We start from the raw sequence: 24666 nt of genomic DNA, 5'->3' as shown, positions 1-24666 counted from the left end.
ATCTCCGCCTGCAGGCGAGTCGTCTAACTCTCCTTTGTGACAAAGCTTATAGTTAGAGTGGCTCATGTTACCCTGAGCTACCTCTATAGTTATGCCGCTGTAGGCTTAGGCTGCTGGACGACATCAGGGCCTATTTTTCTCACTCTACTGATTTCTACTGTTTTCTAGTTTTGTATTGCATTGCATTAAAATGACTGTTGTCATTTCAGCTTTTAACTTTTTGTTATCTCTCTCTTTTCTTCGTAGTAGGTACACCTGGTCTGACAATCTGTTAGCTGTGACATCATCCAGGGAAGACAGATCACCCGCTATTACCATCTAATGTAGAACAGATTACTGGATCAATGTGTGCTTCTGTGCTTTTTTGTCTCTCTTATTGTGTCTCTGCTCTGTCTTCTGTAACCTCCAGTCGGTCGAGTCAAATGACCGTTCATACTGAGCCCGGTTCACTGGAGGTTATCCTTCCCGTTAATGGGGAGTTTTTCTTCCCACTGTCGCTTCATGCTTGCTCAGTATGAGGGATTGCTGCAAAGCCATGGACAATGCAGACGACTCTCCCTGTGGCTCTACGCTTCTTCAGGAGTGAATGCTGCTTGTCAGGACTTTGAAGCAATCAACTGGTTCCCTTATATAGGAAATTTTTGACCATATAATATGATTGATTTTGACTTTGTAAAGTGCCTCGAGATGATGAATATTAATGAATTGGCGCTATATAAATAAAATTGAATTGAATTTAATTGATAAATCCCATTTCACAACCAGCTGAAATATTCCTGGACACTAGTGTTAAATCAAGGACTGATCCATTTCCTGGATGAACATCTGTTCTGGTCCATCTTCCATTATTCAACAGGATAAATTATTGTCCTCTAACTGTTCTTCTACTATTTCTCCATTTCCATCTGTTCTGTTTCCTCCCCATAATATTCCATGTGCATTAAAGTCACCACATATTACTGATTATCTCCACCATTAATCTGCATTAACTGATTCAGATCCAACTTTTTACAAGGATTATAATAGTTAACTATAATTAATTAACCTCATTTATTATTCTCTCTATTACTACATATTCTAGATCAGTTCCTTTACTTATTTCTCTGCTTGTTAGATGATATTTTCTAAATGATGAACATCCTCCTCCTGTTTCTTCCTTCCTGTCACTGAAACATCTCAACTTATTCAGAAAACTAGTTACAGATTTATTTTGTCTTTTACACATTTTAACCATCTGTACTTTTTTTAACACATTTAACACGTTTTCACCTTTTCTTCTAACCTCCTGCCATCTTGGAGGAAAAGTCACCATGAATTATGTGACATTTTCTCCATAATTTGATATAGATTTAAAGAGAAAAATGAGGCAGGTAGGTTCATTTCTCATTTCTTCATTTCCTCTTACCATCACCATCATTTCCACCTCAGTGTCTGTTCTAACATCAGGTTTCTTATTTCATTTTACACTGCCAGAATCTGGATCCTCTACTCTACTTGTAATGACGATTTCTAAAATGAATGTCCGGCTCACTATGGTGGTGATCTCAGGGTGGGCTCTGGTTAAATGCTTGGATGACCCCAGATCCAATGACCAGGCCAAGTGATGCTTTCTGCTTTCTTTAATAAGCAGATTTAGGTCTCTCTATGTGTGTGGTTCTACAAACTATAATAAACTAAAACACAAATAAACTAAACACAAATTATAATCTGATGTAATCACAACCTCTAATATTAGTAGATCACACAAGTCATTATAGCCACATACTGTCTAGTAAACCTAACAGGCCCTTATTTGGAGCCCAAACTAGATCTGGTAACAAATGAAAACTGTTTTATCTTCTTCCAGTCATGTGTTTCAATCACTGATAATGTGGAAATCAGGCAAACAACGAAACTAAACATGATCAGAATCACCAACTGAAGGGAAAAAGTTAGCTTAGTTAACCATATCTGCTGTCAGCTAAATGGGCAGACAAAAAGGATCCAGAACAATAAACCTGCTTAACAAATTATTCTGATTGGACAATAAACAAAAATCCAAAACTCAGCTTGTAAAGATCCTCACTGCTTCCAGAAACACCATTTTTACATCTCTTCTGACATGACTCAAAAGCCTGGAAACTGCACCACAGTCCTGCCTTCAGAACATCACTCGTCTATAGCAGCTATTTTAATTTACAGATCCTTCAGATAATGAGTAGTGATCTTTTTATTTTAAAGTCTTTCTGCTCCAGTCTTGCACAAAGTCAGCCTACAGCTTTCCACTATTTCTGGGGGAACAGACTGTTGTGGAAAATGTTATTGATGTATGTAACTCTGATCATGTCTGGTCTGAATGCACCTGCAGAACTTTCAGGTGATAAAGAAGCTCACATGCTTACAGTGTTTCCACATCCAAGGACACAGAGAGGAGTTGAGTTAGATAGGAAGTGGATCGTACCAGTGGCTGCACTACTCTGAAGATTACTCCTGCTTTCTTTGTTAACCCAGTATGTATAAAAGTTTAGTGTTTTCTTTTTCTCTTGGCTGGTTCCTGACTGCGTTAATTCAATTCAATCCAGTTTTATTTATACAGCGCCAATTCATGAAACATGACATCTCAAGGCACTTTCCAAAGTCAAACTCAATCAGATTATGCAGACGCTTTAAAGTTTGATACAGCATTATCTGATAAAGATCTACTATAATGGAACCCTCTTTTGGGGGTGGAGAACTCAGTTAGATTAAACTCAAATGTTATTAAGAAATGATCAGATAGGACAGGGTTGTGAAGAAATACAGTTAATTCTTCATAATCAATGCCATATGTCAGCATAAGGCCTAAAGTATGAAGCCAAGAGTGCGTCTGTTTATGCACATTTTGAGCAAAACCAATTGAATCTAGGATAGTTTTAAAGGCTACACTAAGGTTATCACATTCAGTGTCAACATGAATATTAAAATCCCCCACTATAATAACATTGTCAGTGTTTAACACCAAATCAGATAAGAAGTCTGACAACTGATCCAGAAACTGAGTGTAAGAGCCTGGTGGACGATACAAAACAACAAACAGAAGAGGTTTTATTCCTTTGAAATTTGGATGATGGAAACCGAGAGTTAAATGTTCAAAAGAACTGTAATTATTAATTGGTCTGGGACTAATTAATAAATCAGACTGAAAGATGGTTGCTACTTCTCCTCTTCTTTCCACAGATCTGAGAATGTGGAAATTTGAATAATTAGAGGGAGTTGACTCATTTTTACTAACATAGTTCTCTTGTAGCCAGATTTCTGTGAGACATAAATCAATGTGATTATCAGAAATCAATTCATTAACTAACAAATTAAATGGAGAGACCTTATTTTAATAGACCACATTTAATTGTTTTATTTTTTAGTTCAAGGTGAGCCGTTTTGATTTTTATGATTTGTTTTTTTTAGATCAGTTTTTGATCTGTTAAGTTTTGGCCGTGGGAAAGACACCGTCTCAATAGGATAATGGATGGGTAACAGAACAGAAGCTGCAGAGAGGAGTGTTAAACTACGTCTCTGCTTCCTGGTCTGGACCCTGGGTTGTCAGCATTTAGGAGACATTAGGGGACAGAGACATTTAAACGCTTCTCGCCTTTGAATTAAATAACATACAAAGATGCATCTTTTCTTTTCTCTTGGTTAAAAATTATTGGTGTGCTTACTTAATTGATAAATATTAATATCCACTACAAAGCATCATGCTGAGCCTACCAGGATTTGCACCATTATCTTGAATCTTCCCACTGTGGGACGCTGCATTAAACTATTCCTAATTAAGCTTTAGACTTATTTAAATAAACTATACAATTATTCTGACTAATGACGTGATAGGAGGGGTAGGAGAGGGATGGGTGGGATTAATTGAGGAGGTTTTGATTTATGATCTGGGGTCATAAATCAGTCCAAACTTTGTCATCAAGTACCTCTATACCTTTATTCTTCACTACCTGAGTGCTTCCAGTCTCCAGCAAGGATCCTTCAGTCCAGCCGACAGCAGCTTCACTCCTGAGTCTCCTGGATGATTGTAGCTCAGGTCCAACTCTTTCAGGTGGTAGGGGTTGGAGCTCAGCGCTGAGACCAGAGAAGCACAGCCTTCCTCTGAGACCAGACAGCCTGACAAGCTGCAGACACACAATTCAACACATGATATTAACATGAGAACGTAGAGCTCAAGAAGCTGCTGCTCAGCTGGTTTTAATAAATATAAACTAGAAATCAAACTGTATTTTGTTCTGTAGGTAATAAAAAGTAACATCTGACACATTTAAACAGATGAATCCCAACTAGAGCTTCACTGGGTTGGAAACTGTACAAAAAGACAAACTCTGCAGAAGGTTCTGGCTTTAAGAGACTGCAAACTGGACCTAAAATACCAACGATAAAATTGTGGTTTCAGTAGAACCTTTGTTCTGGTGTCAAGATCGCTTTAATCTCATTGATGGAGTCAATAATTGAAGCTGAGATAAAGAATAAAGCAGTGGTTTGGATCATTGGCGTTAGCAGTGTGTGGTGAACACATATTTCACACTTGCAGAATCAGCAGAATGCCTTTGAGACATCTCCCATCTGAGGTCAGATCCAGTCTTTCAGTGCGTTCTCTTTCTTCCACTCTTTGATAAACTTTTCCCCATATTTTTCCCACTTACTGCATCTCTTCTCTTGCTGTCTCATCACTAGTTTCCCTGTCACTCTGGGCTCTGGCCTGCATGTTTTTGTGATGTCATGAATCAACTCTGGTGGACGTGATGACCAGGAAACTGGGACATGGAAAGGACAAACTATCTATCACTCATGTTCTGCTTTATTGTGGGAAACTTGGAGATAATTCAATTATTTATCTCAGAAATAAAGTCAAGCCCAAATAAGTAACTTCACCTTCAAAAACAGTGGGTCCTGGTTGTGGGAGTAGTTGAGCAGTTGTGGTGTTGCTTGTGCACAAATAATTTTTTTTCTTTTGACTCTTTGTCAGATTATCGTGGAGTAGGTAGTGACTATATGTGATATAATAAAAAAACTAATCTGATTGTGTTTAACTTAAATACTTAAATCAAATGTCATTTTGGGGCTTAATGCATCTTTTTAACAAACATCTAAATGTCTTTCTTAACGTATATACTAATGGCAGCGCCCTGACGACTGCGGCTGCTATGGCTCCCAAGAACCTGCAAGCATTTCTACAAAAATATGCCGCCCAGAACGCTACAAACTATACAACTACTCTCAATTGCTTATGTAGCTTCTGAGTAACCTGACACAAGCCAGACGCATGTCGCTCCGCCTGGCTCTACTCAAATACATCTGGGACATCGCCCATAGAAAGTGATTTCTCGAACCAATTTTATGGTCTGGCCAATCAGGACACAGGGCTGGAATTTCATAGATGTGACGTAGTGGAGACGCGACCATGACGTGAGACTGTTTTGATAGCAATGGCGGCTCGTCGAGGAAGCAAGCGTTAACATTGATGCTGCTATTTCTTCCGTGTTGTCCAATCTACCTAATACTGTTTCATTAAAAGAACATTAGAGAACGGCTCTGAAGGCTTTTGTTGGTGGAAACGATGTTTTCGCCCTTCACCCGACCGGATTTGGCAAGTTTTGTTTTCCGGAGCGGTTAGCGGTTAGCGTGAACCATATTAGGAGGCCTTTAGTCCTCAACGCGGTCGGCCCGGGATCGACTCCAACTCGCGGCGCTTTGCCGCCTGTCTTCCCCCCTCTTCCTTTTTTTCCCCTGCGTCGCTCTCATCAGCATCACGGGTTGGCTTCGATGTGAGTGGTTGAAATAGCACATTGATAAAGATGACAGACAAGTGGCTTATCCAATCATATGCAAGGAGTTTTGATAAGGCCCAGCCTTCAATAAAGGCAATTCCTATGGCGGTGTCCCAGATGTATGTGAGTGGAGCTAGGCGGAGCGACATGCGTCTGGCTTGTGTCAGGTTAGCTTCTGAGTGCTTCAGGCACAAATCCCGGAGGCCCACAATGAAGCAGACTCACCGAACAGCACACACCGGAGGAGGAGTGAGCGAAGGCGGTTTGACCGGCGGTGGGAGCGCGGCTGAGGTGGGCTAACAGCTAAGCTAAAAGCTAACCCCCTACAAACCGCCACTTCCATTCATCTTGCTCTCCAACGTCTGCTCACTGGACAACAAAATAGATCATCTACAACTTGAACTCTCTTTAAAGAGGGAGTTGAGTAACTGCTGCGCTTTCATCCTGACGGAGACATGGCTTACTTCATCAATACCGGAAGGTGGCGTTAGCCTGGAGGGGCTAGCTACATTTCGCTCCGACAGAAACAGCGGACTCAGCAGTAAGACCCGAGGGGGCGGGCTGTGTGTTTACATCAACAACAAATGGTGTAAAAATGCCAGATCTGTCACTAGCGTTTGCTCTCCGGACATCGAGCTTTTGACTGTTAACTGCAGACCTTTCTACCTGCCCAGGGAGTTTACTGTTGTTAGCATCACTGCTGTTTACGTGCCTCCCAGCGCTAATACTAAAGAGGCTATGAGTGTTCTATATCGGACTATGACTGAGCTGAAATCTGCACACACGCAGGGTGTTTTCTAACCTGACCCTAGCCAAATGAATTTCGCTCCGCCTAGCTCCACTCATCCATCTGGAACTGATCCATAGGAATGGCGTTTCAGAAGGCTGGGCCTTATAAAAAATCCTTGCATACGATTGGATTAGCCACTTGTCTGTCATCTTTATCGATATGCTATTTCAACCACTCACACCGAAGCCAACCTGTGACACTGATGAGAGCGACGCAGGAAAAAACAAAACAGAACAGCCGACATCTTGGATATAGCAACAGTGGAATCAGCGCAATGTTGGTAAATGATCAATGTCGTCTGTGCCATGAAAATGTGCGGATAAAAGGCAACCTTGTGCACAGCAGGCTTATTTTTATCAAAGAAGCCAACCAAAAAAGTATAGACGAATGACTTACAAAACTCGGTTTAACATTGTTTCAAGTTCAGGTAAGATCATGTCGGATATGCAACCGGTGCTTTCGCTTGATCGGCAGACTCGAAGATAGTCTGGCAAATCTTAGAGGATGGCAAAAAGCAGAAGAGGAACCGCTTTCTGAACAATGAACTTCAGAAACATCAGTGAGTGCAAAGACGCCTGTCGTACATAAACGGGACAGGGAACCGACACCGTCAAAATTGCATCCCCAAACCCGAACACCCACTGCTCCCCCAGCTACTAAATTGTCGAGGCCAACAACTGAGACCAGAGCTCGACAAAGTGTCACTGAGGTAAGTACAAATCGTGAAACATAAGACAGGCAATAGCTAATGATGTAAACCAGTATAATGCAAGCACAACACGGAAGAAATAGCAGCATCAATGTTAACACTTGCTTCCTCGATGCGAGCCAATGCGATGCGAGTCAAAACAGTCTCACGATCGCTTCTCCACTACATCACATCTATGAAACTCCAGCCCTGCGTCCTGATTGGCTGGACAGTAAAATTGATTGAAGAAATCACTCTATGGAAGAGGTCCCAGATGGATTTGAGTGAAGCTAGGGGGAGCTAAGTTATCCCTCATTTCTACCAACACGTGGATTTTGCTACTTGGGGAGAGAACACTCTAGACTTAGATTACACAAATATTAAAGATGCATTCAGAGCAGCCCCCCACCCCCACCTCGGCTCTTCAGACCACCTTTCTGTGATGCTAATTCCTGCATACAGGCCATAGCGGATCAGAGCTAAACGTATAGTGAGGCAGGTGAGGGTGTGGACTGGGGGAGCCATGGAGGCGCTCCAGGACTGTTTTGAGTGCTCTGACTGGGAAATATTCAAAGCTGTAGCAACATATGACAACAAGATCAACATTGATGAGTACGCCATGACTGTGTCAGCCTACATCCACAAATGCATTGAGGACGTCAGCACCACAAAGAACATCATCACCAGAGCCAACAACGACCCTGGACGACTGAGGAGGTTTAACAAAAGCTAAAAGCATTGAACTCAGCCTTCAAGTCTGGTGACAAGGAGGCACTAAGGTCAGCAAGAGCCAACTTGAACCGTGCCATCAGGTTAGCGAAGCGGAGCCACACTAAGAAAATCCAGGATCTTTTCCACAACGCCAGCAACACCAGCAGCATGTGACGATTACAGACTACAACACACCCTCCCCCCTCCGGTGGGAGAAGTTGATGCTGACTTCCTAAATGGATTAAATAACTTATTTGGGAAATTTGAGGCACTAAACAGCACTCCAGCAGTGAAAGCTGTTCCTCATCAGGAAGAGGAGGTGCTCTGCCTTGACAGCGCTGAGGTGTGGAAGACTCTGAGGAGAGTCAACCCGCGGAAGGCCCCAGGCCCCGACAACATACCTGGGCAGGTGTTCAGGGAGTGTGCAGGTTAGCTGGCTGGTGTCCTCACAGACATTTTTAACACCTTTCTGGACCAAGCCACAGTGCCAGCATGCTTTAAGTCAGCCTCCATCATTCTGGTGCCGAAAAAACCTCAAGTCACCTGTTTTAACAACTACCGGCCTGTTGCACTGACTCCCATCATGATGAAGTGCTTTGAAAGGCTGGTGAAAGAACACATTGCCTCCAGACTCCAGGAGAAGAACACCCATGTGCAAATGCTGTTCCTGGACTTCAGTTCAGCATTCAACACCATCATCCCTCAACATCTGGTGGGAAAACTGGAACATCTGGGCTTCAGCACACCCCTTCGCAACTGGCTGCTAGACTTCCTCACCAACAGACCTCAGTCATTCCGGGTCGGACAGAACACCTCTGATATCATCACCCTCAGCACGGGCTCCCCTCAGGGCTGCGTCCTGAGCCCCCTGCTGTTCACTCTGATGACACATGACTGCGTCCCCAGGTTCACCACCAATCACATCGTGAAGTTTGCAGACGTCACAACGGTGGTGGGCCTAATCAGAGACGACAACGACCAGGACTACAGAGAGGAGGTGGAGCAGCTGGTGGGCTGGTGCAGAGAAAACTGATCCTGAACGTGGAGAAGACAAAGGAGATCATCGTCGACTTCAGGAAGAACCGGCCTCACCACGCTCCACTGCTCATCAACAGCTTAGCTGTGGAGGTGGTCAGCAGCACCAAATTCCTGGGGGTGCACATCACAGACAACCTCACCTGGTCTGTAAACACCACGGCACTGGTGAAGAGGGCACAGAAACGACTGTACTTCCTGCAGATGATGAGGAGAGCCCATCTGCCCCCGCCCATCCTCACGACCTTCTACAGAAGCACCATTGAGAGCATTCTGACCAGCTGTTTCCCTTTGTGGTGTGGAGGCTGCAGTGCCTCTGACTTGAAGAACGTGAGGAGAGTGGTGAGGACAGCAGAAGGAATCATCGGGGCTCCACTTCTCCCCATTAAGGACATTTCATCCCAGCGCTGCGTGTCCTGAGCCCGTAACATCATCAGAGACCTCTCACACCCCCACCATGGACTGTTCTCTCTGCTGCCCTCTGGGAAGAGGTTCCGCAGCATCCGCTGCAGGTCCACCAGGTTCTGCAAAAGCTTTTTCCCTGCTGCCATCAGACTGTTGAACTATAAACTGCACTCTGCATCACATTTGTATCATTATTTTGCACTACCAACTTTTATAATCCATTTAAATAGTACACAACTGAATGTTTACTACATTTTTACACCATATTATTTTGCACTGCACTGAACTTTTCATATTAATGGACAGAAATCTGGTTTCAACAGGATGGAGAACTTTGTACCTGAGAGTTTCCAGTCTGCAGTTTGGACTCTCCAGTCCAGCAGAGAGAAGCTTCACTCCTGAATCCTGCAGGTTGTTGTTACTCAGGTCCAGTTCTCTGAGACTGGAGGACTGGGAGCTGAGAACTGAGGACAGAGCTTCACAGCTTCTCTCTGAGAGGTTACAGCCACTCAGTCTGAGGAGACAGGGAGAAAAATCTGCTATTAAACAATTCAACAAAAAAAATTGTTGATTTCTTTACAGTCACCAATGTTCTCCTTGGAAAGATTGATGGATCTGTCTGATTTTACACGTCTTTATGTTGCCTTTTGTTATGAACTGGTTTATTATAAATAAACTGAAGCAACATGAATCAATATTTACCTCATTAGCAGATTTCTCACTATCAGAAATAAAAGCAGCAACAATCTGTGTCCTTACAGAGCTTTGTTGGAGGCTTTAACCACTGGCAGCAGCCTCAGAAGAACCTCCTCTGAAGCAGAGTATTTCTTCAGGTCAAACACATCCAGATCTTCTGCTGATGACACTAAGATGAAGATCAGAGCTGACCACTGAGCAGGAGACAGTTTATCTGTGGAGAGACTTCCTGAACTCAGAGACTGTTGGATCTCCTCCACTAGAGAACGATCCTTCAGTTCATTCAGACAGTGGAACAGATTGATGCTTTTCTCTGCAGACACATTCTCACTGATCTGCTCCTTGATGTACTGAACTGTTTCCTGATTGGTCTGTGAGCTACTTCCTGTCTGTGTCAGCAGACCTTGTAGGAGTCTCTGATTGGTCTGCAGTGAAAGTCCCAGGAGGAACCGGAGGAACAAGTCCAGGTGTCCATTTGGACTCTGTAAGGCCTGATCAACAGCTGTCTGGTGAAGAGACCTTAGTTTAGGTTTCTTAGAAAATAAAGACTTCTTAGATGTTTGTGTTTCTTCCATCAGGTTGACACCAGAGGTGATGAAGGTCCGATGAACATGAAGAGCAGCCAGAAACTCCTGAACACTCAGATGGACGAAGCAGAACACCTTGTCCTGGTACAGCCCTCTCTCCTCTCTAAAGATCTGTGTGAACACTCCTGAGTACACTGAGGCTGCTCTGATATCGATGCCACACTCTGTCAGGTCTGATTCATAGAAGATCAGGTTTCCTTTCTGCAGCTGATCAAAAGCCAGTTTTCCCAGAGACTCAATCATCTTCCTGCTCTCTGGACTCCAGTGTGGATCTGTTTCAGCTCCTCCATCATACTTGACCTTCTTCACTTTGGTCTGAACCACCAGGAAGTGGATGTACATCTCAGTCAGGGTGCTGGGCAGCTCTCCTCCCTCTCTGGTCTCCAACACGTCCTCCAGAACCGTAGCAGTGATCCAGCAGAAGACTGGGATGTGGCACATGATGTGGAGGCTTCTTGATGTCTTCATGTGGGAGATGATCCTCCTGGCCTGCTCCTCATCTCTGAATCTCTTCCTGAAGTACTCCTCCTTCTGTGGGTCAGTGAACCCTCTGACCTCTGTCACCATGCCAACACACTCAGGAGGGATCTGATTGGCTGCTGCAGGTCGTGTGGTTATCCAGAGGCGAGCAGAGGGAAGCAGTTTCCCCCTGATGAGGTTTGTCAGCAGAACATCCACTGAGGTGGACTCTGTAGCATCAGTCAGGATCTCCTGGTTCTGGAAGTCCAGAGGAAGTCGACTCTCATCCAGACCATCAAAGATGAACAGAACCTGGAAGTGTTCAAAGCTGCAGATTTCTTTGGTTTCAGTAAAGAAGTGATGAACAAGGTCCACCAAGCTGAACTTTTCTCTTTCAGCACATTCAGCTCTCTGAAGGTGAATGGAAATATGAAGTGGATGTTCTGGTGGGCTTTGTCTTCAGCCCAGTCCAGAGTGAACTTCTGGGTTAAGACTGTTTTCCCAATGCCAGCCACTCCCTTTGTCATCACTGTTCTGATTGGTTGATCTCTTCCAGGTGGGACTTTAAAGATGTCTTCTTGTCTGATGGTTGTTTCTGGTCTGTGTGGTTTCCTGGATGCTGTTTCAATCTGTCTGACCTCATGTTCCTCATTGACCTCTCCAGTCCCTCCCTCTGTGATGTAGAGCTCTGTGTAGATCTGGTTCAGAAGGGTTGGACTTCCTGCTTTAGCGATCCCCTCAAACACACACTGGAACTTCTCCTTCAGACCAGATTTAAGTTGATGTTGACAAACTGCAGCAAGATGTTCTAAATTAACAGAAAAAGTGAAATCAGGAAGGAAACCAAATGATCTTCTGAAGATGATGTGAATAAATGTGATTCCATCTCTTCAGACATCAGTAAATGTGTGATTTATCCATCAGGTTAAATCTTTGTAGAAATCCTCTTACTGCTCTGCAGACGGTCAGCCAGCTCCTCCTGCTTCATCCTCCTCAGGAAGTTCAGAGTGATCTTCATCAGTGCCTCTCTGCTGCTCCTCCTCTGCTCTTCATCCTCACCTTCCAACACCTCCTCATCATCTCTCTGACTCTCTGAGCAGTCTGGGTCATCTGGACTCAGAACCTTCTGGATCTTCTTCAGCTCCTTCTTCACAAAAGTGACAATGTTGTCCTCCAGCAGCTGGAACAGAATAATATATGAAGGACACATCAGACTGAGATCATGGATCCAAACATCAGAACCATGTTGGACAGACTGACGGTCCACTGGTCCACAAAGTCCAGCATGGAGACGACTGAACAGAACCGATGGAAAAGTAGTTGTTGTACATGTACAGACCATAAATATGGAGTCCAGCTGGGTTTGATGCTGCCGGGCAGACGGACCTCTGGGAACCTCTGAGTTCTGCTGGTCCACTCTGTGGAGGAACCAGAACAATTAGGAAGGAAGGAAATATTCATCCAGCAGTTTTCACAGATGAAATCACCAAGAGCTTCACAGTAAAAGTCCTTAAAACAGAAAAACTGAGCATCAAATGAACACGATACAAATAAGTTAAAAAGAGGAAGATGAGATAAAAGGATGAAGACCAGAACCACCCAGTAGACATTTTAAAAAGTGGGTCTTGAACTGGGACTTCAAACTGTCCACACTGTCAGCAGATCTGATGCTGGTGGGGACAGTGACCCAGAGCTTGGGAGACAGTGGAGGTGAAGGTTCTGTCCACACAGGTCTTCAGGACAGTGTGTGGGACATCCAGCAGGTTCTGATGACTAGATCTGAGGTGGTGTGGACCTGGAGGAGGTCTGAGATATGTGGCTGTGTGTCCATGTAAGGTTCTGTCCTGGATGTGATGGTGAGTATTTTAAAATGGATCCTGTAGGTCCCTGGAAGCCAGTGAGCTCACATTATATCTGTCCACACAGAGACAATCAGAAGGTAAAGGTCCATGAAGGACATCTGGATGTGAGCAGAGAACCAGAGGATCCAGGTAGTTGGAGATGTTTAATGTTCCTGCTGATCCACTAAGAACTAGCAGAACCTCTGATGGTCCACTTCAGCTCAGCTTGGTTCCACCAACCACATGATGAAGCTTTCCTTCCCTGCTGAACTGCTCTCACAACGCACACAGGAACCAAGTCTTGATGGGTCAGACTGGCTCTACCAGCTATTTCCCAGCGGGTCGTGGAAATGTGATCCACTGTTAGTCTGACATGGAGCCAGGAAGCAGCAGAACCTCCTGATCAGCATCAACACTCCAGACATGAAGACATGAAGGTGTTTTCATCAGAACAGGGCAGCTGATTTCTGGAGATAACGGATCAAACCTCTGTCTGCAAATAGAACTGGAACATCTGAGAGCTCACTGGGAGGAACTGGGTTTCTGTTCTTGGCTCTTAAAGAAATGTAACGGGTCATTTCCAGAACCTCAGACCCCGACTGAGGAGACCGGTCCATACTAGGGGTGGTGATTGGCTAAAATATCACAACATGATTCCTTGCAGTGAAATCAGGATTTTATTAGTTTCCCAAAGTAACAATAAAGCTGTTGAAGAAAAATCTAGAGAAGCATTTAGACCAGAGCATTTCTGGACCCATTTTAATGAGTTGCTGCAGTTCTGCTAACTTGTCTGAAGCTCAACTGAAATGTAATAAATCCATTGAGATATTTAAGAGCTGAAGAACAGCTGCAGCTCTAAACTCCTGTGAGGGAACAACACCAAGTCTCTGGTTCTGATCCCAGTGATTGTTCCAGCTCCAGCTGAGAAGAACTGAAACTCTTCAGTCACTAAAACTGAGGAAGACTTTCAGATACGATGACAAAACGGTTCAGGAACAAAGAAAGAAAGTCCAGTTGGTTCCATGTTGGATTTGATTCAATCACTATGAATATGGGAGAGGGACTAAAGAGTCCAGTTAGCTCATTAACATGGAACAGAACCAATCAGAGTGAGCTCCAGTCCAAACTAAATCTTTGACTTTAAGCAGAGAAAAGTGTTTAATGATGGCGACTAATCAATGAGGCCCAAAAGCAAACAGATCAGAGCTGTTAAACATGATGTAGCAGCATCCAGGACGCCTCCAACAACATCCATTCTTTCCACTTTCACTGCTGTGGTTCTGGAGAACATCCAACACACACCGCTTCACATATGAACATAGAAATGTGGGTAAAAGAGCTGAGCTCACGTTAAACACATGTTGGAATAAAAACATTTCAGACTGACTCAGTTTCCACAGTTACAGCAGTTAGATACAGCTCACCTCTCTGAGGATGGAGGTCCAGGAGATTTGAAGTCAAAGTCGGCATCCTTTGACCAGTCGCTCTTCAAGGACACACAGCTGGATTCTGGCTGATGTTTATGTGTCAGTGTCTTAATACTGCTGTGAAAAGAAAACTCATTTTAGGACAAGAATTTAGTTTACATATTTTTTAAGACAGCTGATTCTAAAATAAAGAGCTGTGAGACACAACAGAAGCAGACAGATCATAAACTTGATGTTCTAAATGGTTCCCATCAGAACCGGTCCAATCCTCCATCATGTTCCTGATCATTGATCCTCCTGAATAAAGTCCAGCCTTGTTTCAAGAGCAGAAAGAGCTGTTTCTGAGACAAACATGTTGGTTAGAAATGACTGAGAGGACAGTTTGGTGATATTAGTGTTGAGCTCTGACATGGAGAAGAATCCTGAGTCCTTTTCAATCGGACCATCAAGGAGGTTCTGATGGAGCTTCATTAAGTCTTGGTGTTGTGTTTGTAACGTACTGAGGTGGAACCAAAGCTGATCCACTGCTGAGTCCAGAATAGAGGTTGTTCTAGACGGCTGATCAATAATGAAGTGAAGCAGCTGGATGCCCATTAGTCAGAACTGACAGTTTTCTCCATTTTAACCAGAATCACTGATTAAAATCATGATGTGATGAATTGTCAGCTTAATTTATTCACACAATAGAAATTCATCTTGATTTGAATGAAAAACTGGTTCTGTTTGTGGTTGATGTGTTTCTGTCAGTCTCTTAGAAATCCTGTCAAAATAAAACTTATTTTAACACATACATAGAGAGAGCAACTGGACTTTTGGTCACACTATAGAAATTCATCTGAATTAATTTGAATGAACAATTGGTTCTGTTGATTTGGGTCGTATTCAGACAGAAACTAAATGTAAAGATTCTTCCATAAATGTCTGATCAGCCGTCCTTCTTTCTAGGATGAATAATGTTGAACACATGTTGGTCATCAAGGTCCAGGAAATGTTCTGGAAGTTGGTGAGTTTTTCCAGATGTGTCCTGCTGGAACCCAGAGCTCTAAGCAACAGGCTGGTGTCACTCAGCTGGTTGTGCAACACTGACTTGCTGTTTGTCAGAAGCCACTGGTACCATGCTGAGCTGCTCTGTTCAGTCTGGATGAAGCAGCAAAGAGGAACAGCAGCAGCTTCAGGACCACTTGGTCTCTTCTGGCCTGATATAGTGAGAACGCTGTGTGAAAAGGGCTCTGGACACTTAGAGATGCTGATCTCACCTCTGAGCGTGGCTCTGGCTCTCAGCTTCCCCACACAGAGTGGTTTTAGAGGGAGGGACTCCCTCCTCTCTGTCCTCACACTGATCCATGCTGCTGAATTCACATCCACATCAGCTCACACACACTTTCTACCTTCACCTGCAGAGGAAACACAAATCATTCATCTGCACATCAACTCTGATCATCCTTTATTCAGACGAGTTTAATAAAAAAGATTAAACTGTTCGCATTTTGCTACCATGAAAATTTAGACTTAAACTAAATCAAGCGTAAAGTCTGGAGACATGTTTTAGTTTCCAGACTTTGGGAACAAACAGAAACTAAAGGATGATGTTGAAGGAATGCAGTGATTCCAGTTTGACTGGAGAGACTAAAAGGAGTTACAGAACCACAGACGACGGTTTAGAACCAGGAAATAAAATGTTTCTGTTCTTTTTAAAAACAAACACACAGTGAATTTTGAAGTCATTTAAATAATCCAGATTAAGAAAGATTAAACACTATTTTTCATAGATTAGTCTTCAGACAGCAGAGATGAAACTTTGTGCTGAAATCAGAAGTGAACATGTTCTCCAGACATCAGAGAGCAGAAACAAAGAGGAAAGTTCCTCAAGACAAAGTTCTGGTAGGAAACAAAGCAAACTTACAGTTTGTTCAGACGCTCCAAAGTGCTGAAGAACAAGATGTGAACCACCGAGACACAGGTGAGCTGCTACCTGGAAGGAGGCGGAGCTTCAGCTGTGATGGAGGCAGGACAGGTAGGTTAGTGGGAGGAGTTCAGATCTGACTGCCTTCTGGTTCTCAGACTCATCTCTGCTGTTCTGCTGAAGAACCTGGTGCTACCTAGAAAGCAGGTGATGTAAAAACTCAGTTTAACTGTCTGCTAACAGTGAATTCAGAGAAACTCTGATTCTTTTCTCCAGAAAGAGGGACCAGTCTGACTCTGAGGAACAGACTGAGAAGACAAGCTGCTCCCTGCAGGATCTCCATGAGAAACTCTGACGTTCTTCTGCTCAGCCTAGAACATCAGTCTGAATGTGTTCCTCACTAATAAACCACATTCTTTGCTTCACTGTTGGACATTTTTCTGACCCACATGTGATGAGCTGTTATCCCCACATGTAGTCACTGTACTGGAATAATGTTAACCTGAATTATTTTAATCTGTGTTATGGTTCATAAACACATAATCATGAATAAGTTCCATGTTTCTGCCTTGTTCTTGTTCTCAGATGTCCTGAAGGTTCCTCATCAGTGATGCAGAAAACTTCATGTCTACAGAGTGTTGATCAGTCAGAGAAATGATTGAAGTGAAACAGATCTTACCATCATGATGTGAGTTTGTGGAGTTAAAACCAGCGAGGCAGTTCTATTTCTCTGATCTCAGCAATAAAAACACTAATAATAGCAGAACTTTGTTTGCTATTGTTGACAGGCTGACCAACAGCTCACCAATCATCCCTCCTGATGGAGACCAGCACCATCTATCTCCACCTCTGAGAACCTGCTGATGTCTCCTGAGCCTCCACAATCATTACAGCATCTAAATGACTTTAACAAACTGAATTATGTCTTCTTGACAGAAACACATCAGAAGAGAAAATCCACAACTTGCTGCCTGGATTTGTTCCCTCTGAGTTTCTAAAAGCAGTTTTTAGCTGTGATGCCCCTGAAATATTACAGATAGTAAATACTTCCCTCCAGTTAGTTTGTTTTCTAAAGGCTGAAAACTGCAGAGATCAAACCTCTGTTAGAGAAACCAACTCTAGATCCATGGATAATAAGTCCCTACAGGATCAGAACTAATCCACTGGTTCTGGAAAAGATCATTGAAAATGGTTCTGATGAACAAATGTATGACTTTCTGATGAAATGAATCTCTTCAGTGATTTCTAGTCAGGCTTCAGACCACAGCACAGAGACTGCACTGCTAAACGTTTACAATGATGCTCATCTGGACTGGAATGGCTCCAGAACTCCTCTGTTGGTTCTACTGGATCTCAGTTCTGCTGAACACAGTTCATCACAACATGTTGATGATCCAACTAGAACACTGGCTGGATTATCTGGTTCTGGGCTAAACTGGTTCACACCATATTTGGCAGACATGGATAACTTTGTGTCATTTAGTAAATAAATATAAATCTGGACCAACAAAAATTAAACGTGGGGTTCCTCAAGGATCCATTTTCAGCCACTATTATTTCTCCTCCATCTGATGCCAACAGGTCAGATTCTAGAGTTCTCCAGCATCTCCTAACATCCATGCTGACTACATGTGACTTGTAATCTCCATGTTGCTGCTGAGCCTGGCTCACTGCACTCACTGAGTCAGTGTGTCCATAATATCAATGAGCGCATCAGTCACAATATGCTACAGCTTCATGCAGACAGAAAACATCATTTTTAGTCCAGAACTGTGAGGATCTAGATCAGTGGTCAGCTAGACTCTATGAAACATGAAGCTTTGACCACATTTCTGTTATTTTAGTCTCTCTGCACTGGCTGCCTGAACATTTTAGGATTCATTTTAAAATGCTTTTATCTGCTTCTAAAGCTCTAAATGGCCTTGCCACACATTAGCTGTCTGAACTAGTACATCCTGCACATCCTCTGTTCCCTCAGGTCACTGATCAGCTGATCCTGAGTCAGCCAAAGATGAAGCTTAAGCTCAGGGTGACTGAGCTTTAGCTGCAGCAGATCTAGAATTATGAAACAACCTTCCCTTGGACATCAGACAGTTCTCCTCCCTGTGTTTCACATTCATTTATAAAACCATCTATTCTCATTGACCTCTGACACCATCAGAGACTTTAAATCGTTCTGATTATCATTAATAACATTTTGATTCTCTTTCCTTTTAATTTTTTTTTACAGATTTTATGATTGTTGTATTATTTTAGCATAGGGCTGTTTATTTGTTTTAGATCTTATTGATTTTAATATTATTACTTTGTTTATAAAAACACTTTAAAACAATCACAGCTGCTCATGTCTAAAGAAAAACAGTTAAAACAATAGAATCAACATTGATTTAACTGTAGAAACAAGAAGTCTCATGCTGTGTTTTAGGCCAAAGAGTAAAAATGTGTTCAAGTTTTAAAGTTTAATGTCTTGTCATGTTATCATATGGCTGCTGTTTATTCATATAGAGTAATTTGGTTCTGTGGTGCTCAAAGTGCTCTATAAATAAAGCTGGGATGGTACTGGGTCTAAAAACTGGAGAACAGAACATAAAGCTGGCTGTAGTTTTAGTCTTGGATCTAAATGTTCCACATTACTTCTGACATGATGGAGCGAGTCTGTTGAAGCTAGATGCCTTTCTCAGGGTAGGGCTGCATGTGAACGCTGCTACTTTCTGCTACATCACGTTGGCTCCATGCACGGCTCTGCTCAAAGCAGCAAAACAGGAACTATTTCTCTGGAAGTTCATGTTTCTAGTTCTGTTCAGTGTAGTTCTAGAGCTCAGAAACACTTTCTACCTTCACCTGCAGAGGAAACACAAATCATTCATCTGCACATCAGCTCTGATCATCTGATGACGTCACAGCTCACCTGGTTTGTAGTTTTTCTTTCAGACTAAAACAGTCAGCAGAGCGTCTGCAGTGATATCAGAGGCAGGTTGATAAAGTCTTGATGAGAAAGGAGAGAAGTTGTGCTGAAAATGTTTCCTGATGGCGTCCTGAGGAGAAATGAGCCCAGAGAACAGAGCTGCTGGTTGCTTCCTGCTGCAGGAACTGCTCAGACTGGTCTGGCTGAGTGGGAGTCAGAGGAAAGTTCACCTGCTGACGTCTGAAGACATGAAGCCTTCTCATGACTCCCAGTGTGAACACAAACACTCTGCTGCTGTTTAAATGGCTTCATTGTTGTTCTGCTGATCCAGGTTCTGTTCAGCTCTGATGGAACCACAACCTGCTTTAACTGGGAACCAACTGGACTCTTCATTGATGGAGATTTGTCTCCCTCTGCTGGTGAAAAGATAAACTGCATGATGTCTGATTATTAAACCCATTTGCTGCGTTTTTAAATGATCCAAACATGTCAGTGATGGTAAAAAGTGAGCAGAACCACAGTCAGTTCTAAGCTTTCATTTATCAGGACATGAATAAAAGATCATCTGTTCCTCAGCAGCTCTTAAAATGAGGGAAATACAACAGCAGCACAGATTCCATTGGGTCATTATTTAGTGAACAGAACCAGAAGCAGAACCCTGAAGCAGTGAGTGAAAAACTAAGTCCATCCTTTCTGCTTCCACAGCAGGTCAGAGGCTCAGTAGCTGCAAGGAGCTGCTGATCACATGACAATCTGCACTTTAACCATTTTTAGCCCTTTAACACTAAACAACAATTAGTTGATGCTTTGGTGGAATTATGGCATCAAGACAGAAACAGAAAAACAAGATAAAAACCAAGAATCCACTAAAAACACAAACTAACACCAAATAATGATAAAATCCATCAAAGTAACAAAGTAAACTGTAGTCCTTAATATCAGCACACTGCTGCTGCTAAAATGAGCCGTTGTTCTAATGCAGATTATTACTAGAGCTCCTAGAGAATTATTTCTCCTTATTTTAGTGCTGCTGAGCAGAGTGTCGACAGTCTCTGGTTAAAATCAGCATCAGCTGAGGATGTTCTGAAGATCCAGGTTGAAACCCTGATTTCATTTCAAACCATCAAAGTGAATTTAAAGTCAGAGTCAGAGAAAAGAGCAGAGAGGAGGCAGCTTGGTCCAAACTCCTTCTTTCCACCTGCAGCTGTTTTCCAGCTGTTCTCCACAGGTGGAGGCTGGATGTTTGGGAGGAGAGAAGCGGCACATTAAAGCTCCAGATGTTCACAGCTGGATTCTTCCCACAGCAGCTGGAACAATTGCACAGATGAAATGATTGAGTCCTGAAAAATGGGATGTTTGGATGTGATCAGGTCTGCAGATGCCACTGACTGGGATTTGTGAAGAAAATGTCTCTCAGAGCTGTGAAGAGCTGTGCTTCTTTAGAGGGAAAGCTCTGAAATCTTCACTCCTCCCATCCAGTGGTGTTCAGGTGGGCTCAATGGAGCGCACCCAGCAGGACTTGATCTGAATCAACTCCATTTGATTTCTAAGCACAAAGAAAAAGCCTCTAACAGTTCTGTGTGTATTGATGGAAAATGGCTTTTAGTAAAAAGCTCCAAGTGTGGATCAGATTTCTGAGCTTCAGCAGCAACCAGAACTGTTGCTTAAAGCTGAAGTTAGAAGTCAGAGAAAAGCTGCAAAAGAAAATCAAAGCAGCGACTCAGACGTTCTTTCCTTCCATGAAGCTCATTGATTGTTGGCAACACATCACACACAGCACAGTAGAAACATGAAGCTTCTGCTTTTAAAAGCAACTCATGGCTTTCATCTTTTCAGCTTTTAGTGCAACACAAACATCTGGACTAAAACTGATGTGAGAGCAGCTTCTGGTTCCTGAACAACGGCTCTGGAACGTTGATTTCTGCACTTTTCCAGCATCTGGAACATTCCAGCTCCACAGTTCACATGTTAGCTTGCTGTCAATGTTGCTAGTAAACCTTTAGTACGTGTTCAGTGGACAATTTGGATTCAGCTTGACAGGAGAACACCTCCAGATGTTACTCAACACATTTCATTAAGATATGATGTGGAATTTCACATTTAAAGCTCATCAACATGTGACTTTACAATTCTATTGATCAAAACTGCTGAGGTTTACATTGCCACACTATGTACATACTAATTACACAGAAAATAAAACAAGGTCCAGAAAAAGCTGAACTAGAAACAGGTAAGTATAAAATGTTGAAATGATGAAGAACATTTCCATAGTTTGCTGCCACAGAACTTTGGTTCCAACAACACAATAGACGGTTCCAGCTGGATTCCCTCAGAGCTTTCAGGACATCTTCTTGTCAGCCTAGGCACGGCTCATGGAACCATCTGCCACACGTGTCCCTGGATCTGCACAACAACTTACACAATATACACATTAGGGGACAAGGAGGTGGCTTTTGCTGGCTTCATACTATCTTTTCATCGTCACATTTGGTTATTGAACAACTACAGAACGGGTCAAGCTATGTTCCAGAAAATGAGTTTTTATCAAATCAATAAATGATTAAAATCTGGGAGTCAGCCCCAGGTAAGATGGCCGCCACATCAGCTCAGCTACTGGGAAGCTTAATGAAATGAACTCAAAGAATTTCACATGTATTGTTTTCTAGATTTCTGTGGAGGTAAATGTTCTTCATCCAAACACTGACTTCTACAGCCAATCACTTTACTACCTTTGGAACACAGAGAAATGACTTTTAAAAGTCACAGCTGCTTCTTTGATGAAGTTATCTCAGTAATATGTTCATAGGAAACTCTCCTGAAGTAATCCCTGGGGATTTTCCCTCACCACATCATCATTATCATCATTATCTTTTTACAGTGTATTCTAAATACTGATATATCTATAACAATGGCACATAAAACATGTGAACACAAATCGCTTCATTTCACATATTCCACTAAAACAGTACATCCAATAACATCCAATTAAAGGTAATATTATTTTTTCATTTTAAAACTCTTGATGATCTGCTTTCCCTCAGTGACTGTTAGACCTGTATTTTTACTTTATGCTCTAAAACTAAGTCAGTTCACAGATTCACAACGTTCTGAATAAGCATTGTTACTGAGGTACAGGTATACAAATGACTAAATAATTACAAATGCTAATGCGAGTGAGCAATCAGGCCTTCATCTGACTTAGTAGCTGACTAAGCTGGCATTTAGTTACCTGCAGACAATCTGAAAGCCGTCTACTGTTTTCATGTTGCAGATCCTGCTGAGGATTAGCTGAATATAGCATGATCACACGTCCATTATGACACCATGAAATGCTCCACATGCTGAGGATTCAGTTACTAAACGGCAGAAAATCAGCACCAAACAATACATTTACTCAGCCAGTTTGTAACTGGAGGCTCTGGCTGCTTTTACCATAGAACACAAGGAGCAGTTGTTCCATGAATCAAAGTCTACAATGGCAGAAAATAGGTAACATCACCTTTATGGTTCCATGTGTTCCATCCACTAAGATCAGCTCCATGTTCAGAGGTCACACTACCACATCTTCATAGAAAACAAGCTTCCATCCTTTTCTGTTGCTGCTATGTGTTAAACTACAGGATCATTGTTATCTGTGAACATCCAGATCATATTTATAATGAAGCAATGCAGTTTGCAGACAATCCCAATGAAGTGTGACAGAGTTTGTGAAAACCAAATGATCTGCTGAAGCTAGATGTGGCCAGCAAGGCAACAGGGATGCAGCTACGCTGTTTTTCTCTGCCCACATCATCCAACCTATTGCTGGGACATTTACAGTAAAGCTTAACACTTCAGGGCCAACCTAAAAACCTGCCTTTGTTACACATGCAGAGAATCTTTATTACTACATAGAGACCAACATTTTAAGCTCTGCTCATTTTGAAGAAGATTCTTGACATTCTTTGGAAGAGTTAAATGTGACAGTGATGTGTGTTTGAAATGTGAAATAAATGCAGTTTATGTAAATAGTAAATGGTTTCATATTTATGAAGGTGTGCTGTGAATCCTTGAATAAATAGCTTTTTACCTCTTGGTGCACCTTTTAAATTCTTTTTTGTCTGGGCCATCTTTTCAACTACCTTAGTGATTTCAACCAGATGTTGACAGTGAACACCTCATGCGTATACGGAGCTCTAGAATGATTCCAGTTGCTTTATGTCGTTGCCGTTGCTCTCTCTAGCTGCCCTTTTGTCTTCTAATGCTCCAGTTTAGTTCAACTCTGGCTAGATTTCACCGTGTTAACTCCAAACTTGTTGCAGTCCGCCCTCATCATTCTTCCTTCAGCCAAGATGCGGCTGACACTCATGTTTGTGTGGAAGCAGAATAATAATCAAATAATAAGAAGAAGCTGCTGCATATGTCTCTATGCTTGCATCCAAAGCCTTGAGTGAAGGCGTATCATGAAGGGGAGAAGTTGCCAGGTTCCATATTTCATAAACTGTTTCTGTTGGGACTCAACTGGATGGCGTAATGCCCAAAGCTTCTGACCACAGATGTGCTTAATGCCACAATTTCTGCCATGCAGTGAGAGGCGTTTTAGTACCAAATGTTTCCCTCCTACATGCACTCTGGACTGGAAACACTGAGAGCTACTTTTTAGGCATCTGATTGAATGTGACTTTGTAAAGAGCCTTGAGATGACGTGTTGTGAACTGGCGCTATAGAAATAAAATCTAATTGAAGTGAAAACATTTTAGTGTGGTTATTGTGGAGCATTACCTGATCACTGTTTGTTCCACAGGCTAAAAACCATTCTTTGGGGATTTAACAGGACATGAAGTTTCTTTTTCTTTGTCTCTATGTAACTATAAATGTCATCAAATAGTCGGCTTTTATCACTTCCATGCGTTTCATATTCCACATGACATAAATGTCTTAATGTGGGCGTGGCCAGCAGATTTTGTAGCATCTCCCTAAACAGAGCTTAGACACTGAAACAAGGTTTACCACTTTGCAATATACTCTAGTTGCATATTCTATATATTAGCTCTACATGGCAATATTTAGCCCTAAAATCCCTGCCTGGTCCACCAGATGCCGTCAGTATTTGTTCACCCAGAGCAACTCTTTCCTTTTCCAGGTTCTTTTTGATGTAGAAAAGCTGATGGCTGGAATATTTGGAAAAGCTTTCCTCACTTCCCTTGTGATCTAAAAAAAAAGGTAGAATATTAATTTTGTATTATTTGTAATATTCAATAGTTTGTTTGTGTTGTAGTTGCATATTTCTGCCAGCAGGGAGCGTATTCACAACTACAAGCTCTACGCGCTTCTTCTTTTGTCTTTTTTCTCTTTGCGCTGATGCCGTTACTGCAGTTTAGAGAGAGTTAGAACAGGAGGCGTCAATATAACTAGTTACTAAGTAAATACTGATTAAAACTGTGTTATATCTTG

The 24666-nt window shown here is 42.4% G+C and overlaps 1 protein-coding gene, 1 long non-coding RNA gene and 1 pseudogene across 2 annotated transcripts in view; 1 reads left to right on the top strand and 2 right to left on the bottom strand.

Moving 5' to 3' along the window:
• The window catches only part of LOC118561872 (protein NLRC3-like), a 21592-nt gene extending 5822 nt beyond the window's left edge, over positions 1–15770 (bottom strand). The window contains 8 exon segments of the mRNA XM_036134133.1: positions 3963–4136; positions 9756–9929; positions 10175–11546; positions 11549–11965; positions 12112–12337; positions 12497–12575; positions 14423–14542; positions 15682–15770. Of these exon segments, the coding sequence (XP_035990026.1) occupies positions 3963–4136; positions 9756–9929; positions 10175–11546; positions 11549–11965; positions 12112–12337; positions 12497–12575; positions 14423–14542; positions 15682–15770 (2651 nt within the window).
• The window catches only part of LOC118561874, a 951216-nt pseudogene that overhangs the window by 245577 nt on the left and 680973 nt on the right, over positions 1–24666 (bottom strand).
• Positions 16267–18525, top strand: LOC118561896. The gene is made up of 3 exons (XR_004930350.1): positions 16267–16535; positions 16914–17016; positions 17117–18525. It is a non-coding gene; the product is annotated as an uncharacterized LOC118561896 (long non-coding RNA).

The sequence above is a fragment of the Fundulus heteroclitus genome, unplaced genomic scaffold, assembly GCF_011125445.2.
Source record: "Fundulus heteroclitus isolate FHET01 unplaced genomic scaffold, MU-UCD_Fhet_4.1 scaffold_75, whole genome shotgun sequence".
Lineage (NCBI taxonomy): Eukaryota > Metazoa > Chordata > Actinopteri > Cyprinodontiformes > Fundulidae > Fundulus > Fundulus heteroclitus.
This window is presented reverse-complemented; position numbering and strand designations above follow the sequence as displayed.